Raw genomic sequence first — 27,871 nt, forward strand, 5'->3', positions numbered from 1 at the left:
TGTTGGAACATGGGTAGCTGAAATCCAGGAACTCACAGATGTGCAAACATGGCGATACGTGGAGTCTGAAAATAACCTAGCAGATGACATTACATGTGGGAGATAACTTTAGGCACTTGCAGGAAAGAATCGCTGGAACCAGGGTCCCAAATTCCTAGCTCATCTACCCTACAGATGGCCCCTTCTGCCTGATACAACAAGTGTTGCAGATGACACTGAAATGAAGAAAACAAATTTCTGTGGATTTACTTCAACAATTGTTAAGTCTATTCCTAAGGCTGAGGAGTGTTATAAATTCCAAGAATTAATTGAAGAGACAACACTATCCCATCATCAGGAAATCAATCTCTGGATGACAGATAATTTTTTATGACTTAATCCTGATAAAACAAAAATCTTATTAGTTGGTACCAAATCTGTCCTCTCTACCCTTTGTGGACTAAAAATTGACATTGATGGGTTCCTGGTTGAACCCTCAGCATCAGTCCATAATTTGGGTGTCATCTTTGATCAGCTTCTTACTTTTCAACCAAACATTAGCTCATTAGTACAGACAGCTTTATTTCATCTTCGCAACATCTGCATTCTTTCCTCAATGTGAAGGATACTGAAACACTGATTCATGCTTTCATCACTACCCCTCTGGACAATTGCAATGCATTGTTTTATGGCCTCCTGACTAAATATATCAATAGATTACAATATGTTCCGAATTCTGCTGCTCGTCTACTTACGTACACTAAAAAAATCTACTCACATCACTCCTGTCCTTTATGATTTGCATTGGTTACCAGTCTTTTCAAGAATCAAACATAAAATTATTCTTCTCACCTTTAAAGCCCTTCATGGTTTAGCCACTCATTATCTGTCTGAGCTGCTGCTTCCTTACACTCCTGCTCGTGCATTAAGATCATCGGACGTTAACTTAATCACTGTACCTAAATACAGATTAGTAACTATGGGTGGCAGAGCTTTCAGTGTGATAGCCCCTAAAATTTGGAATGCTCTTCCTCTCAGCCTTCTCGAGGAAAAATCTATTATTCATTTCAAAATCCTGTTAAAAACACATCTCTTCAATGAGTATTATTCATTTTCTTGTATGTAATTTATATTGTCTTGTTAATGTGTTTATTGAATTGTAAAGTGTCCTTCAGTGTATGTAAGGCGCTACATAAATAAAACATTATTATTATTATCATCATCATGGGGCGGCAGGCCTTCTGGATGCCCCATCAGATGACAATTACAGAGATGCCAAGCTGGCAATACTACATCAGAGTAAAAGGGACAGCTTCCCAGAACAGTTCAACCTACTACAGTCGGGTAAGCCTGTACCACCAAGTAGCTGCCTCATTAAATTAGTTCCTGAGTATGACTCTGGCATAAAACTTATTCGAGTGGGTAGGCACCTACACCAGAGTGAGCAATTGAATGTTGAAGCTATACATCCTATAATATTAGACTCCAAACATCAAGTTACCAAATTAAAATATCTGAATTTGATGAAAAATTAAAACACCCTGTTAAGGAAAGAGTATTCTCAGTAATGCGTAGGCATTACAGGATAATAAGGGGAAGAGAGGCTGTAAAACAACACCAGTGCATATCAAATGTACAGAATGTCAGAAATGGAGAGCAAAACCACAATCCCCTCAGATGGCAGATCTCTCTCCTTGTTGATTATGACTTTTCAAACCACAATTTTTCTCTACAAGTGTTGACTGTTTTGGACCATTTTTAGTTAAGATAGGTTGCAGAAATAAGAAAAGGTGGGGAATTTTATTCATGTTTAACAACAAGAGCAGTTCACACTGACATTCTATCTACTATGGACAAAGTTTCATTTTTAATGGCATTAATGAGATTTACATCTCGTAAAAGGAAACCTTCTCTGCTGATTTCACAATGTGGAACCAATTTCCATGGAGGAGAGTGATACATTTAAAGCCATGTGCCCTGATCTCCAAGCTCTTTTGGCAAAGCAAAGAATTAAATTCAATTTCATCCCTCCTGGAGCTCCACACTTCAGAGGTGTGGGAGCAAGAAATAAGTTCCATTAAAGCAGCTCTACAAGTAACACTTGGGACTTGAAACAGTTAGTGAAGAAGTATTCAGGACTGTGTTGATTGACATTGAAGGAATTTTAAACTCAAAATCATTGGGCTATACAGCATCAGATATTGCCGATTTGGATCCCGTAACACCAAATCTCCTAATGGGGCAGCCGGACTCAGCACTACCTCAGGTTGTTTATCCACAGTCTAAACTTTTAACTCGCAAGCAATGGAGGCACAGCCAAATCCTCGCAGATCAGTTTTGGACTCACTAAATTAGAAATTATTTGCCTAACTTACAATCACGACAGAAGTGGCAAAGTAAAACAGAGAATTTACCATTGGGATCACTTGATATGATTTGGGATAAACAATTTCCCAGGGCCTTTTGGCCTGTCGGCAAAGTGTTTCGTATAATACCAATAACTGATGGGACAGTCAGGCTGCCGAAGTTCGAGTGAACGATAAATCATATATCAGACCAGTCACTCGTCTTGTTCAACTTCCAACCATTCCAAAGGAGTAATTAGTAAATGGATGGATGGTGTTTCACTATAGCCTTTTCCTATGTAACAAATTTGACAGCGGTTGTTGAAAATGTAATATAGTATTTATATATTGTTTCCCTTTAAGTAAGTTGTTGTCCACCTTGAATTATTAGTTATTGTGATTGGCCTGTGTGGAGTTGGAACTTGGCCAAACACAGGGCTTCACTTTGAATCTTATACATTAGATTGGTGGTGTCTTAACAGTAGAGTAGGTGCTTCTTTTGTTAAATTTCAAAGTTTGCGTAATTATATATAAAACCATACCTTCACTTTGTGTAACTTTGGAAGAAATTAAATAAATTTTGGACATCTTCAACCATCTCTGTCGGGATGTGCGTAGTGGTTGTAATTTAATCCTGAACCAACTTAATTCTTCACTACAAAAGTTAACAACTGAAAATAAATCTTCAAATACTAAATGTATGTAGAAAAAGTCATGACAACTCAAGATCTGCAAAGACTACAGAGCCAGGTTGCAGAGCATGTGTAAGGTGTGTCTGATGAAGTCAGAAAGTCAATCGATTTCTGAGGTGATGCCATTACCCCCATTAAAGTGTACATCCAAAATAAATAACAAAGAAAAACAACTATACAGAGATTTGAGATATTAATATAGTCCCTATGTATGTGTTGTAATTAGTTCCTATGTCAAAAGGGTGACCGTCCCCACAAATGATAATTTTTTCATTATTCATTTGGGCTTAGCAGTCATTTTACTATGAAATACGTTTAAAAAGTAAGTTACTCACCTCTAATGCTCCAATACGTCAAATGGTGGTTGCTCCTCCAAGCCAGGCAGAGAGCCAAATGTACCTTCTGTAGCTTTATGTACAGACGAGATGAACTTCCCTTTACAGATGGGTGGGAGCATTTCCACCTCCAGATAACAGATACGGAATTAAAGCGCTTCGCTAGTAAACCAGCTGACAACTAGAAGCGATGACATTACTGTAGCAGCGTTTTGTCTCACACACAAATAAGCGCAAATGCACATATTACAATTATAGTCATTATCGATATGTCTTATCAACGAGACGCTACCCGAGGCGACGTTATCGCCAGCACTCCCGGTCAGAAGTATGTGACACTGGCAGCCAGCCCGGTTTGCCGTCTGGTCGTTCTAGCCGCTCATCTAGAAGTGTGTACCTGGAGACGACGAGCGCGACCGACTCGCTCTGTGGATCGTTTTGTTAGGTCTGAAAAGGAGAAACCAAGAAAGAGCATCGGATGCCGGCTCTCCAGGACAGCATTTAGGAAAATCCAGGAAGCAATGGAGGGAGGCTAATTAGGAGCTGATTAAATATACGTGAGGTAGCAACGGAAAAAAACAGTACATGGCAATTATTGGCGACCCGTCCAGAGTGGCTTTTCGCTCCCGTTCTGTTAAATCAATTCATAGTGCTGCGGCAGGTAAGCAGGTCTTGCGAGACGTGCAAGCGAAAGCAGAGCTTTTCGGAGAACCTTCGCGAAGACGAAGGAAGGTGGGCGGAGTCTGGGTGTGGTGGCAGTACCTAAACAGGAGCCGGCGCAAGAAAGAAGGGTGGCTTTACTTCTGAAGGAGTGAAGTGTGAAGGAGGGCTAGGTAGACGAAGGCGTTTATGTGGCGTTTGCTGTGGCCGAAAGTAACAGGAAGGTTTAGATCGTACCAGAAGTAATGTTTTGTTGATTTGAAATAAGCCCCCATTTTGGATTTACTCAGGTTGGTGTGTGCCATCATTACAATAGTATTAAAAAGTCTGAATTTAGTACATGTGGTCCTATTTCGGGGTGTTAATAAGAAAAGATTTACTTTATGTGCTAGAAGTACACAACAAACACGAATAGTTGCTGCAGATATTTGAATTATTAAAATATGTATTTCAATTTAACAGTTTAAAATGTAAATATTCTCGATTGTAACAGAAATTTGTCATTTTTTTACCTTCAGGTAGCGGTCCATAGAGGGCTTGATCCCAAATAAAGGATCAAAAACAACATATTCATAACCACTGACCTTGAAATAGTCTAGAATCATACCCCAAATGCTTATGTTTGAAATTTAGTCATTTTCAACCATCTACAAGTGGCTTTTAGAGAGCTAGAACCAGCAGAATAGAATCAGATATGAAAAATATTATATTTGTGATCAGTAACCTCAAAATAGCATAAAATGACATTTTACATGCCTATATTACTGATCCTCATTGTTTTTTTTTTGTTTTTTTTGTTGAAGTTTTGTGGAAAGGAGTGACTTCAGCCCCCTATATCCCATTACAGGGTGAACTCCTGGGGTTGGTAGATGTGGGATGCCCAAGTCTTCTGATCATTTTTGCTGAAGATTTTTGGTTTACTCTTCATTATAAGGGTGTAAATTGTCTGTGCAAAATATTGGACCTGGGGAGAAGGACCATGGTAAGAGAGGTGACCAAGAACACAAGGTTTGAGCTCCACAGAACTTGTATGCAAATGGCATAACCTTCCAGACAGACAACCATAACTGCATCACTCAACTAATATAAACTTTAATATGAGCAGAGTGGCCAGACAGAAACTTCTCCACAGTCAGACACATGAAAGCCCACCTGAAATTTGCAAAAAAGGCACCTAAAGGACTTTTGTACTATGAGAAACAAGATTTTCTGGTCTGATGAAACCAAAACTGAACTGTTTGGCCTCAATTCTAATTCTGGAGAAGCCAGGCACCGCTCATCACCTGTGCAGTACCATTCCAATGATGAGGCATGGAGGTGGTAAAATCATCGTGTGGAGTTGTTTTCAGTGGCAAGGACTAGGAGACTAGTTAGAGTTTAGGGAAAGCTGAACAAAGCAAAGTGCAGAGATATCCTTAATGAAAATCTGTTCCAGAGCGATCTGGACCTTAGACTGGGATCAAGGTTCACCTTCCAACAGGGCAATGACACTAAGCACAAAGCAAAGACAACACAGGAGCAGCTTAGTGTCAACTCAGTGAATGTTCTCGAGTAGCTCAGCGTGAGGCCAGATTTGAATCCAGCTGAATATTTTCAGAGAAACCTGAAAACAGTATCCTAACCTGATGAGCTTGAATGAACCTTGCTTTTTCAGCAAAATAACTTTAATTTTGTGACTTATTTAGCAATCATTTCTGTAAGTGGGGTGCAAAAGGTTTATAAACCAAAAATTACACATGAAATTCAAAGCAGCATTTATTGGTCAAGACAACATACTGAGTGCCAATATCTTGCCACATCTACTGGTAAACATTTTTCCTAAACTTTGACATTAGTATTGGATTTGTGCTGTAAATAGGGAAAATCATGGTAAACTGCAAATAAATTATAATCCAGAAGATTTCAGGCAACTCATTTTGCAAAATTAGTTTATTAACATTGATTTCTAGAATTGTATTTCTCCTTTTTTTTTGAGGAGGAGGACTAAAAATAAGGATTTGCTTCACAGTCTCACTAGGGATACATTTCTCAGCTTCATTAATTACATATTAAAAGCTTATTAACAAGTGCTTTCTTATTCTGATGTATCATTTTTTTGTACATGATGTACATTATGATTGTAAAAAAAGAATCTAAAAACACTTTCACCTGTTTCATAGAACAATTTCCCTAAATGCTTTCTTTAAAATATGTTTACTACAGCATATTCCTGCTAACTATACTAGTCAATGTATTTTATTATCCAAAAGATACTAGAAATTCAAAGTTGGGACACAATGCTGTTATTGTGTGTGAGTTTTACAGTGTATTTTATTGTAATCTGTGGTGCTTTCAGTTGTCAGTATATACATGAAGTAAGATTATTATAAAAGCAGCTAAAAATGTAACATTTTACTCACAATTTTCTCACAGTCCCAATCCTTTGAACTTGCATTCTGTGATTAAAATGTGTCTTTTCTAATCCTTAAACAAATGAGACAACAGCTAAAATTGCTAAGCTTTACTGTGTTGCGTATGCTGTACCCAACTTTTGTCAGTAGCACCCAGTACATATGGCTTGTTATATGAAAGAGTTATCATTAGAGATGTTACACAGATAGCTTTCTTCAGTTTAGGTTTGCTTTGTATTTGATTTTACATTACAAGAAAAAGGAAATATTTGTTTACATTTTTGTTTATGTATACAAAGACACCTCCAAATTTATCCAGCAAATGAGTTTGGTGGAATTCCTTTAATACCCAATCCAGTAACCTGTAATACAAGAAAACAGGTTTTAATATGGGCAAAACAGTTTTTTTTTGTTTAGATTAATCTACAGTATATGTCATAATTTATTTGCAAAATTTCAAATCAAATTTAATAGCATGTAGGATAAGACGGATGGAAGAATTTGTAAAGAGTGACGCACAATACTAAACTGAACTGATTATTTGGCATATTACCAGGTGATAAAGTGATTTGTGTTTCTTTTCTAGCATGTGGGGAGGGCACATTATGTGTCATTTATTATTAAAATATTTAAGTTTTGATATAGTTTAAAAATTGCTTATTATCTAACACACCTAAGCACTTTTTCTGACACCAAAGGACCTTTCACCAAAAGGATATAATTGCACCTTATAAGAAAAATTCAAGCAATTGCTGTTATATCTTGTTGCTGTTAATCTTGTTTTGAAAGACAAGAGTGTGTACACTTATGGAAAACCTACTGTTAATGTTACTATTTAAAAAAAGAAAAAAACTAAAGTTCTTATCTTATAAGGTCTCCACCTTTGGAATAGCATGTAGGTACACCTGTTTAGAGTGTAACAAGTTAAGATTTGATAAATAGTACTAAGAACGGATATTACAGTGAAGTGGATTGTTGACAATTTTGCTTGACTTCATTGATATGTTTGTAAAAAATATTGTCAATTTGATATGATGCAATGATTTGATATTTAACATCTTAAAGTCACCAATGTAATACTTTGGTAATACTTTCAACTTCACTATGTTTCCTTTCTACCCTTTCACTAACATCTTTTCCATATCTGAATGAAACATTGTGTAAACAGCCTTACTGTCCTGAATCCTGCCTACAAATCTCCAATCATAGAGAATGTTTTTATCCTGATGATCTATCGAGCAGACAGCAAATTACCACCTACCTTAAAAATGGACCCAGACTGTGGCTTACTTGCCAAGGCAGCTTCATCCATCCCTCCACATGCAGAAGTCACATACAACTCTGAATAGTCTTTTCCACCAAAACAACATGAAGTTGTTGTGTCCACTGGTAGTTTAACAGTTTGAATCCTTTTACCTAAAAATACACATAACTTATATTTATTAAAAGTAAACCATCCCTAGCAAAATGTTAGTGATTTAACATAAAACTACAGTATATATTGTGGTAGACCCTAAATCTGCTTGAAGTCCAAGAAGCCCTGAATATACAGCAGAAAATACAAATAGACTGAATCTCATTGATTCACATTCATTTTTGGAGAAATTACTCTTGAGTTGTAAAGTTCTGGTATTGTCTAAAATAACATACTGTATAAAGGAACCCTGCAGCACACAGCAACATTCTTTCATGTTCGGGCGCTACAGCAGATATTGCAAAGAGCAAAACTGAAGTTTCATGAGATCCAAGAGCAAACGTTTTCAGATTTAGAAATTTGTTTCAATGCAACATCCTCAAAAAGCACATTTATATTGTCATTTTTTGCAGCTGTCCTTCAGATTCTGAAGCTGAGCAATGATTCCAAACTGTGAGGTTTTTATCCACATTTATTTAAATAAATCACTAGTAAAGGTTAATAAGAAGACAGTTGTGTTCTCTTTGGGCAATTGTTTTCACCTTTGCAATATTAAGACTTTCATGGCACAGGGACTGATTATTTTTGCAGAAAGCAGATTTACCTTTTTACTGGTTAAAACACAAACACAGCTGTAGTACTGAATGGAACAGAAAGTGTTTTACACCAAGTTTACAGCTAGATTTCTTCATTTATGGACCTAAATTAGTTTACTTTCTCTCATAATTAGGTGGCACATTTGAAAGTTTTTATTGATATAACCACACAAGTAGTAATCAGATCAGTTCATTTCCAAATCAACGCAAAGAGTTTCTATCAGCCTTACTAGGTGTCACGTGAATGAAGATGTTGCAGAACTTATGCGGAAATGACCTGAGGGTGAAGGATATTGAGGTGGTACTGCAACTTACTAGTTTTTTTTTTTCCTCTCCATTTCAGAAATGAGTTGACCCAAAAGTGAAACAAGGAACCTGCCTCCAGTCACCCTCTATCTCCACCTCTTCCTGCCCCTAATATTCATAATCTGGAGAAAGCAACAAAGGGTCAAGGAGGACCAGAAGAATGTGTACAAGGCACAGCGGTGTGACTAGACACACTAAGAACTCCATTTCTAACTATCTGCAGTTAAATCTTGCCTTGTAGCAACAAATAAGATGCCCTGCTGGAAAGTATCCCTTCTTGACAAACTCCTGCGTTCTTCAACACCATTATTGAAGAAAACAATACATTCTAAAAATAGTCTTGATTTAAAAAACAACCTTGTTAATTTTTAATATATTCCTATGTGGTTGCCAAATATGTGTTTTTAAATGAGTGTAATATCAATATTTCTCAGACACCCTAGCCTAAAGTGTTGCTTTCCTGCAAGAAATAATGAAAAAGAACCAGTGCAAGACAAACAGGGTGTTCAGGCCAGACACAAGTGACTCACCAGGAACTGATCAGAGTTTTTTTCACCTTCCGTGTTATAAAAGTAAATGATTCAGGCCAGGATGCTTCTGGAGAATATCACTTTACTGAAGTGTTGTTGTGGTGTGGCTACCCCACAAGCAGGTAATGTTCTTTTAAAAAATTATGGAGGGGGGCTAATTGTCTATTGTAAAGACCATGCAACACAGGAACTACTGAATGCTTGGCCTCTTAAGGAAACATGAGGTATCCAGGTGAAAGAGAGAGACAACAGGGGCTGGCAAAAAACTATGTCACATAGTGTTCCTGAATCTGTCATTGTACCTTCAATAACCCAAGAAGTAACTGTATCTAACATTCATCAGTTCACAGCGCAGAGGGGTTCAAACTCCCATCAAGAACCAGAGTCAGTTAATTTGGAATAAAGCAGGAGCTTCTTTGCCAATAGGAGGATGACCTTGAAAGTGAGTTAAAAAGTAAAAAAAGTCCAAGTGTGAAATCAGTCAAATTGTCCCACAGGCATAAATTGTATTTGTACAACTATAAGTAGGTGCAATGAGAGCTTTAGGTGCTTGTTGTTTTGTTTACTGTGTTATAATTTTGAATTATTTCTCTATCATCCCTTTCTTTTGTTTTGTGCAAATACGTATGTTTTTACATAGGTTGCAAAGTCATATAGGGGCATTCCATGGTGGAAAGAAACTAGGTCAATGCCTCATCCTTATCTTTTTAATATGCTAAAAATAATTTATGCTGCTGGATAAATAAGAATGAAAATGACAGACTGGTAATTAAAGACTATGACAAATAAAGATGGCATATCTGAATGCATCAATTGCAAGAACAATTTGGCTCCAGACAGTAAATAAAAATATTTGTAACTTCACTTCTATTTGACCAGTTCAGGAATTCCAGCCTCCTTTTCCATATAAAATAATGTCAGGATGCATTTTTCCAAATGTGCTTCAATTATAAAGTGTTCAGTGTACCTGTTGTTGGATCAATCCTGATGACTCTTCCTCCATTGTAGCAAGCAACCCAGAGCTTGCCTTCAGAATCTACACACATTCCATCAGGAATGCCTTCATCTTTTTCAAGTTTATAAAGAACTCTTCGATTGGCTATAAAGCAAAATTAAAGAAAAAAAAAGGATTATTGAGTTGATGATGCACATACAACTAATTTGCAAAGTAGGTAAGAAATTCATATTTGACAAACTTTTATAATACTTGTTATTACTTTTAGGTATTCATAAAGGATGTTTGAAAATATTTGAATTTGAATTAAACAAATTAAATGATACAAGAAATAAGACAATCATTGTCTATCTGAGTAATATAACTTTCCATAACTGAAAAGTATTTACCAAGAAAATGGCAGGTGAATAATCATATTTTATAGATAATTTTGCCTTTATTTTAGCAAATATACTTACAAATATTGCCTGACTGAAGGTCATAGTCAAAAGCATCCACTCTGAAAGAGAGACTGTCTATATAATAAAATGTTTTATGATCCAACGACCAATCCAGTCCATTCGATATATCTACTTGGTCAAAGTGTTTCACTACAGAAAAATCTGGATATAATGTATAGACAGAACCCTGTTTTCTCTCCACTTCTGCAGGCCGAATCTCAAAAGCCATGGTTCCTAAAAATAAAAGAAAAAGAAGCAGAAGCTGTGATTAGACCAAGTTGTGTGTAGCAATACTTTTGGATACCTGAGGTGAGTTTCTATATGTTTTTAAGAATACGCATTAGGTAGGGCCCTGCGGTAGGCTGGCGCCCTGCACAGGGTATGTTCCTGCCTTGCGCCCTGTGCTGGCTGGGATTGGCTCCAGCAGACCCCCGTGACCCTGTGTTAGGATATAGTGGGCTGGAAAATGACTGACTGACATTAGGTAGGACCAGCCTATCATGCTCCCACACTTTCTTGACTGCCAACACAATAGCAAACATCTTTTTACAAAGCACATTGAAAGGTACAAATTTCACAAGTTTTCCAAAACTTTTTCATTAATGAGTTTTCAAACATTGTATATTGCGTGAAGAATGGGACTCACACGTTGCCCTAAGCAGTGTGTGCTGCCAGACATGATGGGCATAGTTTATGTAGGGAAAAAATGCATATATTGTGCCTGAAAACTACGCAATCATAAAAATCAACAGAAACAAAGATAAAGTTGCATGATAATGATCCGTTTTCCAAAACTCCCCCCAACCCCCCCATTACAAGATCTTAGATAAATAAAGCATATCACATTAACCTTGAGTACAAGGTGAGAACCAACACTGGAATAGAATGCCAGTTCACCACAGAACACACTCACTCATATCAGGTTAAGTTTGAGCAACCATTTAAGATAACTGGCATGGCTTTAAAAAGAAAGAAAAAAAATCAGTGTCTGAAGGTGGTCTGTGTAGCCACGGGGAATGTGTAAACACCATCCAAACATTGACAAGGAGGGAATTAAACCTAAATCTCTTCAACAGTTGTCAGTAACTATGACCTCCGCACCACAGCTTTAATCCTTATATTATATTGCAATAGATATGAATAAGATGGGCTGTTGTTGTCACACTAAAGTGAATATATCAGAATAGAGAAGCCCTACCTAGATAAAAGTCTTCTCCCCCTTGTGTATTTTTCACAACATATACTGTAGCTGATGTGGTTTCTCCACTGAAAATTGGTTCTACTGACGCTGGTTTGCTTGTGTTGATTTGTACTGTATTCTTGTTTCAGATTGCTTATTTTTACACCTCAACAGATCTGTACTGAGTCCTATGCATATTTAATAGTGGGTTACTCCATGAATAAAATCCATTGTGCACTATACCAAAGCGGGCAGCATGATGGCACAGCTGTAGAGCTGCTGCCTTGCATTAAGGAGGCCAGGGTTCATGTCCTGGGCCCTCCCTGCGTGAAGTCTGTAGGTTCTCCCCATGTCTCCATGGGTGTGCTCTGGTTTCCTTCCAAAGACATGCAGGTTAGGTGTATTGGTGATACTAAATTGTCCCATATGTTCGCCTTTGTCCAGAGTTTGTTCCTGCCTTGCACCCTAATGCTGGCTGGGATAGGCTCCCACAAACCTATTCAGCAATAAGAGGGTTAGAAAATGACTGAAAGACTATGCTAAAGCTTCAAGTGATGACAAAATTTGAAACTGCACCGTATTTGTGTAGTCAAAGTTAATAATTTAAACATATTTTTCCAGTGTTTTAAACTGTCTAAAAGGCTGCTAAGCCTTTATGCTATGAAAATCTAAAGCAGAATTTTTTTTAGCACCAATAGTGCCATCTCTACTGCCAATTACCATTAACATGACAAAACATAGAACTGTAAAATGGCATAGGTTTTGTTTTCTAGAACATTCTACTGCATGTTTTGTAATTCAAAACATTTTACAGCAATAGCTAAACTAGAATATATAGTAAGAATCTATGAAATTTTACCATTCATTTCATCATATCCAGTATCATATCCAGATACTTTTCAAAGTTGTCAAGGTTTCTGCTTCAACTACAGTAGTATGTTCCAAATTCTTATGCCCTTTGCATGAAGAAGGGCTTCCTGGCTTCAGTCATAAATACTTTTTCCCTTACTTCCACCAGCTTCCTTGAGAATATGATTCTCTATTTAATGCAAAAAATTCAGCTAGATTACTTTATCAATATTGGTGAGAATTCCAAAGAACTGAATTAGGTCCCTACAGCAGTTAACTTACTCAAGATTTGTTCCCTCAGCATGTCAGAGCAGGACCTGCTCTTTAGTTCTGGGTAGTGATAGTCAGTTAAATTTGCTAAAGAATTTGTCACAGCAAATATGCTGTGTTTGCTAGTGACTTTGTTCACCAAATATTTTTCAAGAAATTTACCATGAGGCTGGCTTAGGCAAACATTTTTTCCCAGTGCCCCATGATGCTTTGCGAGGCCAGCATGACATCACAGAGCTGTTGCAGCCATTCCCAGAACATTTACACATACTGACCTGCTTCACGCATGCAAAATGTCACAACACAATCGGTACTCTAGTCCGATTTCCATCCCACATATGTTAATAAATTTTTTAAAATGCAGTATTTTCATTGAAGGATAAATTAGCTTATGATGAGGTGTATGTTCAGACCTTATTGTGTATATGTATTTATCCATCTATTTATGAATTTAAGGAGCTTTTGTAAAAAGCCAAATTTTCCCCTGGGTACAAAAAAAAGTTCTATCTCTTGTTCTAATGAGTACTGCCACTAGATATGTAACACTGATCCCTGTGTGGAGCAACACACGGTTAATTATGCATGCATAACTAGCTATTCACCTAGCTACGCGCCCATGTGAAATTATAATAACCAAAGATTTATTACTTTTTACAAGGTATTTCTTTCCACTCGATGGACGAAAAAAGTGCAAAGCATCTGCACAGGTACACAGGAAACAAAAAAGACATTCCAGTTACCAAACATTTCCGTAATTCCACCAAACTTACAGTGAAGCCAGCTCTGCAGGGTTTGCAGAGTCCCGAGTTATACTTACTTGCATTTTGTGCATAACCTCAAGTGCTGCTCTTTTTTGTAGCAGGGTAACTAGTAGTACTCACAGTACTCCACAGGATGTCCCGCAAGCACAATATACATTCACAGCACAACATCTCATGATTTACTGTACATTCAACAGCTTTTACAATGTAATGTTTATTGGTCTGTAATTACCAGGATCCATTTATCTTCATTCTTGTACACTAATCATCAGGTTCTTTTCCAATTAGATGTGACTGTTGGAATATGCTTATTAAAGATTTATAAATAACATCTTTGACATCTTTCAATACAAAGAGTAGCACTGAAAAAATGTTTGGCATTTCAGTTCATCAGCAGTCCTTCTTGCAGCTTTTCTTTGACCTTTCTAATGTTTTTTTTTCCATTGATGCCTTAAATATATTTAATATATATTTATTTAGGGCCTGGATGAGAATGTTTTTGAAGTGACACCATTTATTACTTTAATTTTCACTTCCCATGCTTTCTAAAGGGGTTTCCTTATCCCCATAAATCATGCCTTCCACAAACTATTAGCCTTTGTTTTGATGTATATTTGTAGGTATTCAGGGTGTGGTGGAAGGATGGGCGGAGGCAGCTTATCCAGGACACTGCCTCCCCCAAAATGCTAGATGGCAGCTTCCCTGGGATCTGGCAGTGCCCCGGATTCCCGTAGGGCATCGTGGGACTTGGAGTTCGGTTGCACACCTCTGTTGGGTTCTGTGGGTGCCGCTAGGGGGCGCTGTAAAGGAACAGAAGGACTCATGATGTATTTATAGCCCTGAAGTACTCCCAGGTCACGAGGACGGGAGTCCCGAAGTACTTCCGGGCTGAAGAAAAATCCATTTCTCCATCTGACCTGGAAGTGCTAACAAGTCATGTGAGTGGAAGAACAGAAGCACTTCCAGGTCAAGGACTATATAAAGGACTGTTGGAGACCCAGCAAGCGAGCTGGAATTGGGGGGAGTTGGACAGAGCTTGGTGGGAGGAGTGGAGGAGAAATTATTGTGATTATTATTATTATTAATATTATTGTTAGTGAATTTCCAGTGTATTGTGGCGGAGGTGCTTGGAGGCACTGAAAGCAAGAATTAAATACCTTCTTGGCTATTATATCCTGTGTTCAGTGTGTCTGTCTGTTGGGCTGAAAGGGGCGACAACTACCCCTAACATCTTACAAAGAACAATTTCAATCTTAACCATAACTGTGAATTACCAGAAAAATATCTTCCTGCAGGGTCAACCTTTCCATCATTAAACCTAGTGTTAGATTTCTCCTGGTCCACATGTGCAACAGTGGTGACAGTCTGCTTTTCCCAGTCCACTACAGCAAATCGAGTTCCAACACCAATTACGTAGCCTCCAGATCTGCGAGGGACAACTGACCCAACAAATGCATCTGCAAATTACAGAAAAAAAGAAAATAAAGAGTTACCTTGGAATCTTCCCAAACAAACAGAATTACTTTAAGAACATAAGACAGATATAAATTGAGGAGACACACAAATGATGGGCAGGTCAAGAGAAAATTTACTTCAACATCTCATCATGCAAGTGTTTTTTTTATCAATGCTTATCAAAGAGGTAGATTTTTCCTAGATTGCCATGAGAAGAAACATTTTTTCCTCAACATAGCAACAGTAATAGGATGGAATTGCATAAACAGAAACAAGAATTTTAACTTACAGTGTAAACAACTTAACTTCCAGTCTGTTTACTATCAAGTCTAATTTGTCTGGTGCCATCTTCACACTGCTGTTATTTCTTGCTAAATGTACAGATTTTATTAAAATGAACAAAAACATCAAATCCCCTAAATTTGTGCTGTCCAGGCATGTGTGAGATTGTCACAGAAAAAAAAAATTCTGAACTAGATTAACTCATTACATCCGTGTTTAAGAAATCCTAAAAGTGCTCACCAGTATTCAGAGTCTGTATCTGCTTTGTGACTGGGTTCCAGCGGCACACCTTCTGTCCCGAAATATCAACATAAACTAATGTCTGGTCCTTCTCTTCCCATACTGGGCTTTCCCCAATCTTATATCTCTCATTCACCACACACTCAATCTTGACTGAAGACATGATCTGTCAAAGAAAAACAACTTAGTTATAAGGCTTTTACAATTGCATACATACCATAACATACTGTACGGTCAGGGCCAGTGCCACCATTAAGGCTAATTAGGCATTCGAGTAGGGCGCAGATCATGGGTGGAGAGGGACCCAGCCACATGGATTAGCTACCGAACAGTTGGTTGGTACACTAATAAACATGGCCTATGGTGTAAAACAATCTAGCACCAGCATTGTGTACAGTATGTGTAATTGTATACATGCAAGTTGAAGAGGTGGCATCCTGGCACTGGGTAGGTAACACAGATTGGACAGTTATGAAACTGGTTTGTGTTTTTTTATTATTGCATTTATTTAAAGCATGTAACATTCCATACAATCAAGTCAAACTTAACAAAACTAAATTCAATTCAATTCAACACCCACCCATAAGAAAAAGAGAAAGGCCAACAGTCAGAATAAAACTTATGAGAGTAGCATAGAGTGAAAGAAGTCTTTCTCCCCAATATAAATGATTACAGTGATCCCTCGCTATATCGCGCTTCGCCTTTCACGGCTTCACTCCATCGCGGATTTTATATGTAAGCATATTTAAATATATATCGCGGATTTTTTGCTGGTTCGCGGATTTCTGCGGACAATGGGTCTTTTAATTTCTGGTACATGCTTTCTCAGTTGGTTTGCCCAGTTGATTTCATACAAGGGACGCTATTGGCAGATGGCTGAGAAGCTACCCAGCTTACTTTTCTCTCTCTCTCTCTTGCGCTGACTTTTTCTGATCCTGACGTTGGGGGATTGAGCAGGGGGGCTGTTCGCACACCTAGACGATACGGACGCTCGTCTAAAAATGCTGAAAGATTATCTTCACGTTGGCTACCTTCTGTGCAGCTGCTTCCTGAAGCGACATGCAGCACGGTGCTTCGCATACTTAAAAGCACGAAGGGCACGTATTGATTTTTTTATCTGTCTCTCTCTCTCTGCTCCTGACGGAGGGGGTGTGAGCTGCCGCCTTCAATAGCTTTGTGCCGCGGTGCTTCGCATACTTAAAAGCAAACAGCCCTATTGATTTGTTTGTTCCTTTGAAGAGGAAGATATGTTTGCATTCTTTTAATTGTGAGACTGAACTGTCATCTCTGTCTTGTCATGGAGCACAGTTTAAACTTTTGAAAAAGAGAGAAATGTTTGTTTGCAGTGTTTGAATAACGTTCCTGTCTCTCTACAACCTCCTGTGTTTCTGCGCAAATCTGTGACCCAAGCATGACAATATAAAAATAACCATATAAACATATGGTTTCTACTTCGCGGATTTTCTTATTTCGTGGGTGGCTCTGGAACGCAACCCCCGCGATGGAGGAGGGATTACTGTATTTTAAAATGGTTTTGCACAGATCCTTTAAAACAGAATTTGATTTTTTCCAATTTCAAATAATATATAACACCAGTTACCCACTAACTTAACAGAGGTGGGTTACGAATCTTTGAGTTGAGCAAGATAAGTCTGGGGGCGGCACGGTGGCGCAGTGGTAGTGCTGCTGCCTCGCAGTTAGGAGACCCGGGTTCGCTTCCCGGGTCCACCCTGCGTGGAGTTTGCATGTTCTCCCCGTGTCTGCGTGGGTTTCCTCCGGGCGCTCCGGTTTCCTCCCACTGTCCAAAGACATGCAGGTTAGGTGGATTGGTGATTCTAAATTGGCCCTAGTGTGTTTGTGTGTGTCCTGTGGTGGGTTGGCACCCTGCCCGGGATTGGTTCCCTGCCTTGTGCCCTGGGATTGGCTCCAGCAGACCCCCGTGACCCTGTGTTCGGATTCAGCGGGTTGGAAAATGGATGGATGGAAGATAAGTCTGCGTGCCAATAGTGTAGTAAAGGCAATCACAGTTTGTTTGTCCTTTGCCTCTTTCAGCCCATCTGGGAGTACACCAAACACAGCTGTTAGTGGATTAGGAGGGATTGTGACACCAAGGCTGTCTGATAGGTATTTAAAATGTTTTGTCCAGAATTATGTTAATTTGGTGCATGCCCAGAACATGTGGCTTAGTGAGGCTGGAGCTCGATTGCAGTGTTCGCAGGTTGGGTCTTGCCCTGGAAACATTGTGGACAATTTTAAATGAGATAGATGTGATTGATAAAAAATTTTAAGTTGAGTAATTGAATGATTTACTCATATGATATTAGAGTGAATTCTGTGAATGGCTGCCTTCCACTCCGTTTATGAAATGTTGAGTAAGAGATCCTATTCTCACTGTACTCTAAGATCTTTAATTGGAAGGGACTTTACTAATGGTTTTATTTACTAGGGGGCTTTGCCCCCTGCTCGCTTCACTTCGCCAACCCCCCCGCCAGCGCTACATACTGTTGTGAAGAGGGAGCTGAACACTCTCCCGGGAGACACAGTTGCTCCTCCGAAATCCCTCTTAAACAGTGATAAAATGGGAAACAAATATTCTTTTTTTTACCTCCTTTTTGCTCAATCAGCTGCTGGCTTGCTGCTGCTGCCATACCGCATGATCTGCATTTCGTGCGGCGCTTCAAACGTTTAAAAGCCTGTACAGCAGCTGCCCTTTTGTCTCATTGCCTTGTCTCTCTTGTCCCCCAGACATCCTCAAACACTATGCGATCTCTTTTCTCTCTTCCGTTATTTCAGAGTAATATTTTCCATATGTTTGCGCTAATGCGATCTTTACTCTCATTTGTTTGAGATGTTCAAATTTTCCTACTTCCATTATCTCTAACCTGCTCTGCATGTGTATCACGGGATTTGCTTCCAAAGGTTGTAAGTATGATGTGACTTGTCTGTCTCACGGGACACGAAAGTGTCTCTCTGTCTCTCTTCCAAAGATCACGTCTCGTCGCAGGAAAAAAGTCTTGTATCATCGAAAGATTTTTTTTTTATAATAGAGAGATATAATTTCTGTCTGAGACCTCAACACTGATCAATATGTCTTCTGGAATAGAAATAGGTGGGAGGTGAGGAAAATTGGGCAGATTTTGCTTAGCAAAGTTTCTACTTTGGAGATAGTGGAAAAATTGTGTTGATGAGAAACTAAATTTAGAGTGTAATTGTTCATAGGATGCAAAGACATTATTTATATACAAGTCTCTAAATGATTTAATCCCATACGTTTTCCAAACATTAAAAACTCCAATCATAAGAGGGTGGAACAAGGTGGTTATCATGTAGAGGTGCCACAGATAAAATATTCTCTGACATAAAGTGCTTCCTACATTGGTTCCATATTCTGAGTGAATGAAGGACAATTGGGTTTTTAGAACATTAACGATACTTTGTATTTACTGGTGTACAGAGCAAGGAATATAAAGAGGTATTGCAGGATTTGGTTTCTGTTAGAGACAAAGCTAGTGCTAGTTTTTCATGTAGTTTTTGTTTTGTTTTTTTGACATCATTTCTGCCCTTAACCCTACAGTCGTGCTTGAAAGTTTGTGAACCCTTTAGAATTTTCTATATTTCTGCATAAATATGACCTAAAACATCATCAGATTTTCACTCAAGTCCTAAAAGTAGATAAAGAGAAACCAGTTAAACAGATGAGACAAAAATATTATACTTGGTCATTTATTTATTAAGGAAAATGATCAAATATTACATATTTGTGAGTGGCAAAAGTATGTGAACCTTTGCTTTCAGTATCTGGTGTGACCCCTCTTTGCAGCAATAACTGCAACTAAATGTTTCCGGTAACTGTTGATCAGTCCTGAATTTGAGCCCATTCCTCTGTACAGAACAGCTTCAACTCTGGGATGTTGGTGGGTTTCCTCACATTAACTGCTCGCTTCAGGTCCTTCCACAACATTTCGATTGGATTAAGGTCAGGGCTTTGACTTGGCCATTCCAAAACATTAACTTTATTCTTCTTTAACCATTCTTTGGTAGAACGACTTGTGTGCTTAGGGTCGTTGTCTTGCTGCATGGCCCACCTTCTCTTGAGATTCAGTTCATGGACAGATGTCCTGACATTTTCCTTTAGAATTCTTTGATATAATTCAGAATTCATTGTTCCATCAATGAAGGCAAGCCGTCGTGGCCCAGATGCAGAAAAACAGGCCCCAACCATGATACTACCATCACTATGTTTCACGGATGGGATAAGGTTCTTATGCTGAAATGCAGTGTTTTCCTTTCTCCAAACATAACGCTTTTCATTTCAACCAAAAAGTTCTATTTTGGTCTCCTCTGTCCACAAAACATTCTTCCAATAGCATTCTGGTTTGTCCACGTGATCTTTAACAAACTGCAGATGAGCAGCAATGTTTTTTTTTGGAGAGCAGTGGCTTTCTCCTTGCAACCCTGCCATGCACACCATTGTTGTTCAGTGTTCTCCTGATGGTGGACTCATGAACATGAACATTACCCAATGTGAGAGAGGCCTTAAGTTGCTTAGAAGTTACCCTGGGGTCCTTTGTGACCTCGCCGACTATTACACACCTTGCTCTTGGAGTGATCTTTGTTGGTCGACCACTCCTGGGGAGGGTAACAATGGTCTTGAATTTCCTCCATTTGTACACATCTGTCTGACTGTGAATAGGTGGATTCCAAACTCTTTAGAGATGGTTTTGTAACCTTTTCCAGCCTGATGAGCATCAACAACTCTTTTTCTGAGGTCCTCAGAAATCTCCTTTGTTCGTGCTATAATACACTTCCACAAACATGTGTTGTGAAGAGCGGACTTTGATAGATCCCTGTTCTTTAAATAACACAGGGTGCCCACTCACACCTGATTGTCATCCCATTGATTGAAAACACCGGACTCAAATTTCACCTTCAAGCTAACTGCTAATCCTAGAGGTTCACATACTTTTGCCACTCACAAATATGTAATATTCGATCATTTTCATCAATAAATAAATGACCAAGTATAATATTTTTGTCTCACTTGTTTAACTGGTTTCTCTTTATCTACTTTTAGGACTTGAGTGAAAATCCGATGATGTTTTAGGTCATATTTATGCAGAAATACAGAAAATTCTAAAGGGTTCACAAACTTTCAAGCACGACTGTACATAATCAGACGTAACACCAGAATTTGCTGTTCACTTTGGATCCTGATCCTGACAAGGTCAAACCTCATTTGCTACAGGCTAAAACACCTAATGTTAAGTAAGGTATAATGGCTCTGCTTTGTTTTGCTACATTCTTTAGTTAACCCTAGCCAATTTAACTAGGCTTACACCTTGGCAACCCAACACCATGACACTCTTTGGTCTCTTCCTTTACACAATATACTATGATGTTATTTGGCCAAAAATAAAAAAAAATTAAATTCCTGGTTTGGTTAGGGTTTATTTTCGAAGGCTTTTACTTTGTTCTCTGATATACCTCTTTCTCTGGGTGTTTCCAATCTCAACATTAAAGTTTTTGACAAACTATGTTGTAATTTTATACATGACTCTAACGCAAATTAGAAAAAAATCCTGTTAAACCAAAAAAAAAATGAAGGTGATATTTCAAAGCTATCTACTATATAATAAAACACCGACGTCTGTGTGTCCCATCCCTCTGAGCAGTCTGATTGGTCAGTCTGGCTTCAGTGATGCAATGAAAGATTAAGTGGGAGTGTGAGACACACGAAGAGGAGAAGCGTCATGGGAGGCATGTGGATTGTCACTTTCAAAGACTACAAGTGTAAAAGCAGACAGGATGTGAGAATGCCGCCTCAAAAATAATGACAAGAGTCTGAGGAGGGAGTGCCGTTAAAGAACCATTCACACGCACACAGATACAGTACAGGGGAAAGTAGCTAAAAGTGCACATAGGGTAACTGACAGCAAATATTTTTAAATTATTCTATTACCTGTCTTCAACAGGTAGTGTGGCTAGTACAGCATATAAAAGTCTTTGCATTGGAAAATATATTGCAAATTATAAAAACAAAAAAAATCTTTAATTCATCCAACAATTTTCTAATGCACTTAACTTGCTGAGGGTTGTATGCAATGTCTGGAATTTGATATCTATTGACTTTCCAGAAAAATTCAAATACAATATGAAAACTGGTTGTCTTGTCTCACACACAGAATAAACATACATTAAAATTATTATACAAAACTTGTGAAGTCGATTTGTTCCACATTTACTGTGACTGATAAAGAAAATTCTTTATATTCATTTTATTTTTTTAATTGAATTTATTAAAAGCAGGTAACATTCCATACAGACAAGTCAAACTTAATGAAACTAAAATTCAATTCAACCACCACGCAAGAGAAAGAGAGGAAGGCCAACAGCCAGAGTAAAACGCTGAGAGTAGAAAAGAGGGAAGAGAATCCTTTTCACCCTCAATATAAAAGCTTATTCTAAAATGTTATTGATCAGATCCTGCCAGGTTTTAAAAAAGTTTTGAACAGATCCACTAAGTGAGAATTTGATTTTTTTCCAATTTCAAATAGTATAGAACATCAGTTACCCACTGACTTAAAGAAGAGGTGGGCTAGGATTCTTCCAGTCATTTTAAAAAGGGAAGGAATATAAGAAACCAGCTAACTGTACTTATAAGACCTACAAAACTTTTTTGAAGGTTCTTCATGCTAATAGTACCTTTAAGGATACCAACGTTTTGATATTCTGCAAATTGTTATAGGCAACATAACACTTTCAGTCCCACTCAATCCACACTGTCGGGTCAGAGACAATTTCAGCAGGACGGGGCACAAGTTAACAAACAGCCATGGGAAGGGTGCCAATCAAGTGCAGGGCCCACTTTGGTGCACATACCCACACTCATACACCGTGAAATTGAGAATTACTCAAACCAGTATGTCTGAGGAGATATGAGAGAAAACCCACATAAAATCTGGGGATAAATACAAGTATTCATGGTAAGAGTACAGTTATTTATAACTAAATTGTTTGTAATAGGATGATGTCATAACTAAAAAGCAAAATGGATCAAAACAATAACAACACCTATCAGCAATTTTAAAATGGAAATCAACATCCACTTAAATTACAGTGTGAAAAAGCCATCCATTTTCTGTATTACTTGTTTCAATACAGTGTTGCAGACTGGTCTTGGCAGCATCACGTGAAAAAGCAGGAACCAGTCCTGGATCAGGAGCAAGTTCCTTGATAGACACAAATCACCCCCCATGCATAAGCACCACCTAACGTGTGGTCATTTCAAAACCCTTGACCAACCTAAACTTCATGACCCTGAGATGGGGGAGAAAATCCAGTCGCACACATGGGGCACGTGTAAATTGCATAAAGACAGTGATGAGAATGGGTAAATGAATACTAGACAGTGGTGAGGTGGCACCACTGGCCACTGCCTCCTCCTTAATTTGAAAATAAACAAAAAAAAAATGTTAAAAAAAACAACACTTGTAAAATTGACGATGTCTTTGTTTAAATAAGGTACACCCCTCCAGTGTTCCCATTGTCACCGTTACAGGCTCTGTCCCCCAGAGCCCCAAGCTGTATTATGTGACAATGGAGTTTGTAAGTACCTTTTGTACTGCACTGTGATTTTGTTTTTCATTCTGATTTCCATACCACAACCCTCACTAGGAAAATGAGATGAAATTATGACTTCCATTTCCCCTACATCTTTCTTTTTGTAATCTCTTAGGTTGGATACATTTAATTACATTGATGGTGACCACGCCACAGATGAAAACCATCTGACAATATGTGCAGTAGGTAAGAAGAACTAACACTACCACTAAAACTTGAATTTGCTCATATAGCTGATCAGAGACGTGTTGTTAGGGGAGGTCATCATGAAAAGTAAAAAAACTAATAAGGATAACAAAATTAATTTGTCCACTGGTTTGTGCTATAAATTTATCTTCTGTATGATTCCAATAACTTTGAAGAGTTTTATAGTCAAAATCGCTGAATTGAAGCGTTTCCTGTTCAAATACAGGGGAGAAACACGAGGTGCAGCAGCGACAAAATGAGACTCACCTCGGACTGCGCTCTCCCTCACACGCTGGGTTGATGCATGCAGTAGTCACATGTCTGTTGCTGTCTCTCTGTATGTCGCCAATATAATGTTTGCAGACACGTTTATTATACACCTTGACTTTCCACAGTTTGGCTAATATATTTAATAAATGTGTTAGACATATCTAGTCTTGCTGGCACAAGGCGAGGCAGACAGTACCGTGCTGCACTGAAGGGGGCGCATGTGAGCCAAACAGGTGCTTGTTGCTGCTGCTGTTCTACGCAGAAGCGCCGGTAAGTTAGCGATATTAGAAAGTCAAGTGCAATATTGCAGCACTCCTTTAATTTTTATTCTTTGCTCTGACTGACTGCCAAAATGGAAGATTAAGATTTTTAAAACTAAAGGAAAATAAGGATGACTTTTACAAGAAAGTGACGGAGATTTTCATGGTGAAGGATAGGCGCATGGACTTCATTTACAAATAAAGGTAAGACCATAAACGGTTTTCAATTTTATAAAAAATGGGATCAAACTAAGAAAAACACAATCCAATATTTAAAAACTAAATTTTGACCTTAAATAAAATATTCTTTTGTTTTTCTTCTTATCCTCTTGTTGAACAGTCAGTCAGTCATTGTCCAACCCGCTATATCCTAACACAAGGTCACGGGGGTCTACTGGAGCCAATCCCAGCCAGCACAGGGCGCAAGGCAGGAAACAAACTCCAGGCAGGGCATGCAATGTAGGATCGCCAATGCTCCTAACCTGCATGTCTTTGGACTGTGGGAGGAAACCGACGCAGACACGGGGTAAATATGCATATTCCACGCATGTGTAGGTCTCCTTATGCTATTGTAAGAGCGGGTGTTAAGAGTCCGCTGCTCTCCTTATCAGAATTCGGCGTCGGTTCTTCTTGGCTTGCGGGCGACCTCGGTAGCGTAGCCGACTGAGTCTTCGATGTGTGGAAAGGCACAAAAAGATGGCCACCCCAGTTTTGTGGACTATTTGCCAGTTATATTTATTTCTTTAATAATACAACAGTGGAGAATACCGCACTGAGCTACACCATAACACTTCTTTTTTTTTCTCTACCTCTCAAATCCACCCACCAAATTTCTCCACCCTTAAACAATCTATCAGTTAACTTTATTGGAATTTCCTGACATGAACTCCTGCTTACTCAATGGTCTCCTTACTGCGAGGCAGCAGCACTATCACTGCCGCCCTTTGTTGAACAGTCTGTATTAAAATGAATTAAAGCACCAGAATTAAAAGCTTTTAACAACAACGAAATATTTCAATTAAGGTTAAAATTGAAATCCGTTTTTTTTGTACACCACTCTTTCATTTGTATTGAATGAGTATGAATTGTGAAATGGTAACGGCAAATTCAGAACACATGGAGGGTGCAGAGCAAATGCGCTCTTTCTCGCCGCTATAAATGTAACGTTCTTTCTTAGCCAAATATGGACCTTACCTATGTGTTTGTACAGAATGCTGATGAGATATGAAACATAACCAGCAGTCAATGTGCACGCTGCCAACTGAATAGTGAATAAGCTACTCCTTTTGTGTTCATATATTTGTATACAGTATCTGACTGAAGGTATCAGTGCTTCACCTGCCACGAACCTCACAGCTCGTCACTGTAGCAGATGCTTTTCTCCAAAACGACTTAACTGTACAATAGTGATTAAGCAAAATTGCTGCATACAGTTGTTAATTCTTCTGTAGCTTATGCCTCCGTTTTATTGCCAGTGACTTTGCAAAACTTTACTCCACTCAATTTCTCTACTACATAAACTGGAACATGAAAAAAATGTGTTTTTTTAAAAAATGACAACACTTACATGAAGAAAATTATAACGTGTTTTAAACCTGCTTAAAATAACGGGTTGTCTGGGATTAGTAGAGCTAATGCTGGTAGCGCTAGAAACAAGATTTGAACTAACCCTGGACAAGGCACCATTGCAGGGCACACACACCCAATAAAGGACCAATTCAGAGAGATCAGTTAACAGAGAAAGTGTTTTCGTGACGCAAATGGCATGGTGGTGGCGAATCGAATGCCTGGCCGTTTCATATTCTCCGTGTGTCTGGATTTTCCCACAGCTATCACTTACAGTCTGACATGTGATGAAAACATAACTGATCTTATCAAAAAAGCTCATCAACATATGTTTCTTTCTCCATCAACTTAAAAAGTTTAATCTGTCCCAAACAATGGTGGTACAGCTTTCGCTTTCTGAAGAAACTGCAGCGTGTTCAGACAGTAGAAGAGTTTGTCGGCTTGAAACTATAAACGACACTCCACTGAGGTCCTGTATTCTTCACGGGCCATGACATATAATCAAAGACTTCACTCACCTGGGCAACCATTTCTTTTAAGTTATTACCACTAGAGGAAACGTAACTGGTCACTAAAGGCAAGAACAAGTAGACATAAAAACAGTTTCTTTACTACTGCAGTCACTATGGTTAAACACAACCTCTGATAGATCTCTGTCGATTTCTACCAATCCGTCTAAATTGTGTTTATTTTATAACAACCTATATTCATTTGCATTTCTGCTTACTATATTGTTTTATATATGTGTGCTTTGTGCAATGTATTTTCACTGCTACTGTACAGAATGTTGTAATGGTGTCTAGTATCGTATATGGTGTAACATATCTAAAGCAAACACAGGAAGAGTGTGCAAACTCGGTATAGAAAATCCGCTTACTAATAATCAGTCATTTTTAAGCGAAATCATACAAATACCGCAGTGATCAAGTGTGTCCTCCTTATAGCACCTACAGTATGTCCACTTTTCACTTGCGAACACGCGTGTTCTGTATCCTCCAAACCTGCTCTTGCAGAAAGGAATTGAGGAGATGAATTGCATTTGCGCAAATGACACTCAACAGAATAAGCTATAAGCAAATAGAAAACATACGAACATTGCCAAGTTACAGCAGTCGCGAAGCGGGTGAAACACCGTCAAACACCACGCCAAGAGCAGACCTGCGCGCCCCTTCACACACAGACCCGCAGTGTGCACAGACACCAACTTGCGAAATCGCACGGAGAGCTCGATGAATGCAAACCTCCCGTCGAGACAGCAAGCGCACTGTTTACCTGTGGAAGAAGTGCTGAAACCGATCGGCGTGAGGCACGGGGTAGAAGCTGGCACAGGCGGGCTTAAAAGGCGCACTACGTGAATCTTTAATCGGGTTTCATCCACGCATAGTTAATATTAAACAGAAAGCTGGAAATGATCCACGATATCAAAAGTAAATGGAATTTGTGCAACAGCTTTCTTCGTCCTGCTGCAGGAACAGAAGTGATGTCCTGCTCTGTCGATTGCATGTTATACCACAAACGGAAGGGGTGCGATGCGACCAGATAGGCATTTTCGCTGATTACGCTGTTGTTTTGTCGATTTTGAGAATGTATGTGTAAACGTTTTTCTTATGCTTATATGACTGTACAGTGAAGAATCGGTTTCGCCTGTTTTACATTATAATGTTCTGTAATTAAATATGCATTAGAATTAAAAGTTATGGCATCGCAAAGCACCGCTCTTCTAGAGAACCCTTGTGATGTTCTCGCCTTGCCACCTCTGCAGTTTAGCAGGCTGTTCTGTCACATCACGGAGTCTGACTGGCAGCTTCAAACTGGCCTGCCATAAGACAGGCTGTGCCCACCAATGGCTGGCATACTCTCAATAATTCCTACCGTGTGGCTGATAGTGGCAAGCCCTGTCATTAGGCAAGTGAAGAAAATAAATAAGAGGAGTGTCAGGATTGACTGTTTATTAGTGCAAAAAGTCCCAAGTGAGTGATAAGCCACACCAATAACTGACATCACTAACATTTTCAGGAACTGAGTGACCCCCTATTTAATTCATTGTTAGGTTCACAAGGACCTGAAACCAACCTGGGCAATATCAGGTGAAACGCTCTTGATGAGATACAGGTAGGTGTCCATGACAAACCCACACTCACTCATACCAATGTGGGGCAATTTAGAGCTGTCACTCCTTGGGATGCAAAAGGGGAAACCATAAACACCAGGGATATGGGGTTGGGGGTCTTCTCCGGGTCTACATTTTTAAAGTTGTTTGTCACAGTTTCAATAGAAAACAATCACATGG

The 27,871-nt window shown here is 38.8% G+C and overlaps 2 protein-coding genes across 8 annotated transcripts in view; both read right to left on the reverse strand.

Annotated features, from left to right (window-relative positions):
- Positions 1 to 4,006, reverse strand: part of LOC114650403 (PI-PLC X domain-containing protein 1-like) — a 45,211-nt gene extending 41,205 nt beyond the window's left edge. The window contains exon 1 of one of the 3 annotated variants that reach the window (XM_051927095.1): positions 3,352 to 4,006. The gene's annotated coding sequence lies outside the window, so the exon portion shown is untranslated. The remainder of the gene's footprint in view (positions 1 to 3,351) is intronic. The other 2 variants (XM_051927094.1, XM_028800010.2) reach the window with 2 other exon arrangements.
- A 1,747-nt stretch (positions 4,007 to 5,753) lies between these two features.
- Positions 5,754 to 27,044, reverse strand: rgn (regucalcin). Of its 5 annotated transcripts, none has more exons than XM_028800012.2 (7): positions 26,854 to 27,044; positions 15,680 to 15,845; positions 14,977 to 15,159; positions 10,661 to 10,876; positions 10,215 to 10,346; positions 7,663 to 7,817; positions 5,754 to 6,763 (listed from the first exon to the last, which is right to left on the reverse strand). In XM_028800012.2, exons 2-7 carry the CDS (start codon positions 15,840 to 15,842, stop codon positions 6,713 to 6,715), a joined length of 900 nt encoding a protein of 299 aa, XP_028655845.1. In that variant the 5' UTR covers positions 15,843 to 15,845; positions 26,854 to 27,044; the 3' UTR covers positions 5,754 to 6,712. The 5 variants fall into 5 exon arrangements, with proteins under 5 accessions (XP_028655845.1, XP_028655846.1, XP_028655847.1 ...); XM_028800013.2 differs by lacking the exon at positions 26,854 to 27,044 and adding an exon at positions 26,676 to 26,847; XM_028800014.2 differs by lacking the exon at positions 26,854 to 27,044 and adding an exon at positions 26,533 to 26,665.
- Between the last annotated feature and the right edge of the window lie 827 nt (positions 27,045 to 27,871).

Source organism: Erpetoichthys calabaricus, chromosome 4 (assembly GCF_900747795.2).
Source record: "Erpetoichthys calabaricus chromosome 4, fErpCal1.3, whole genome shotgun sequence".
Lineage (NCBI taxonomy): Eukaryota > Metazoa > Chordata > Cladistia > Polypteriformes > Polypteridae > Erpetoichthys > Erpetoichthys calabaricus.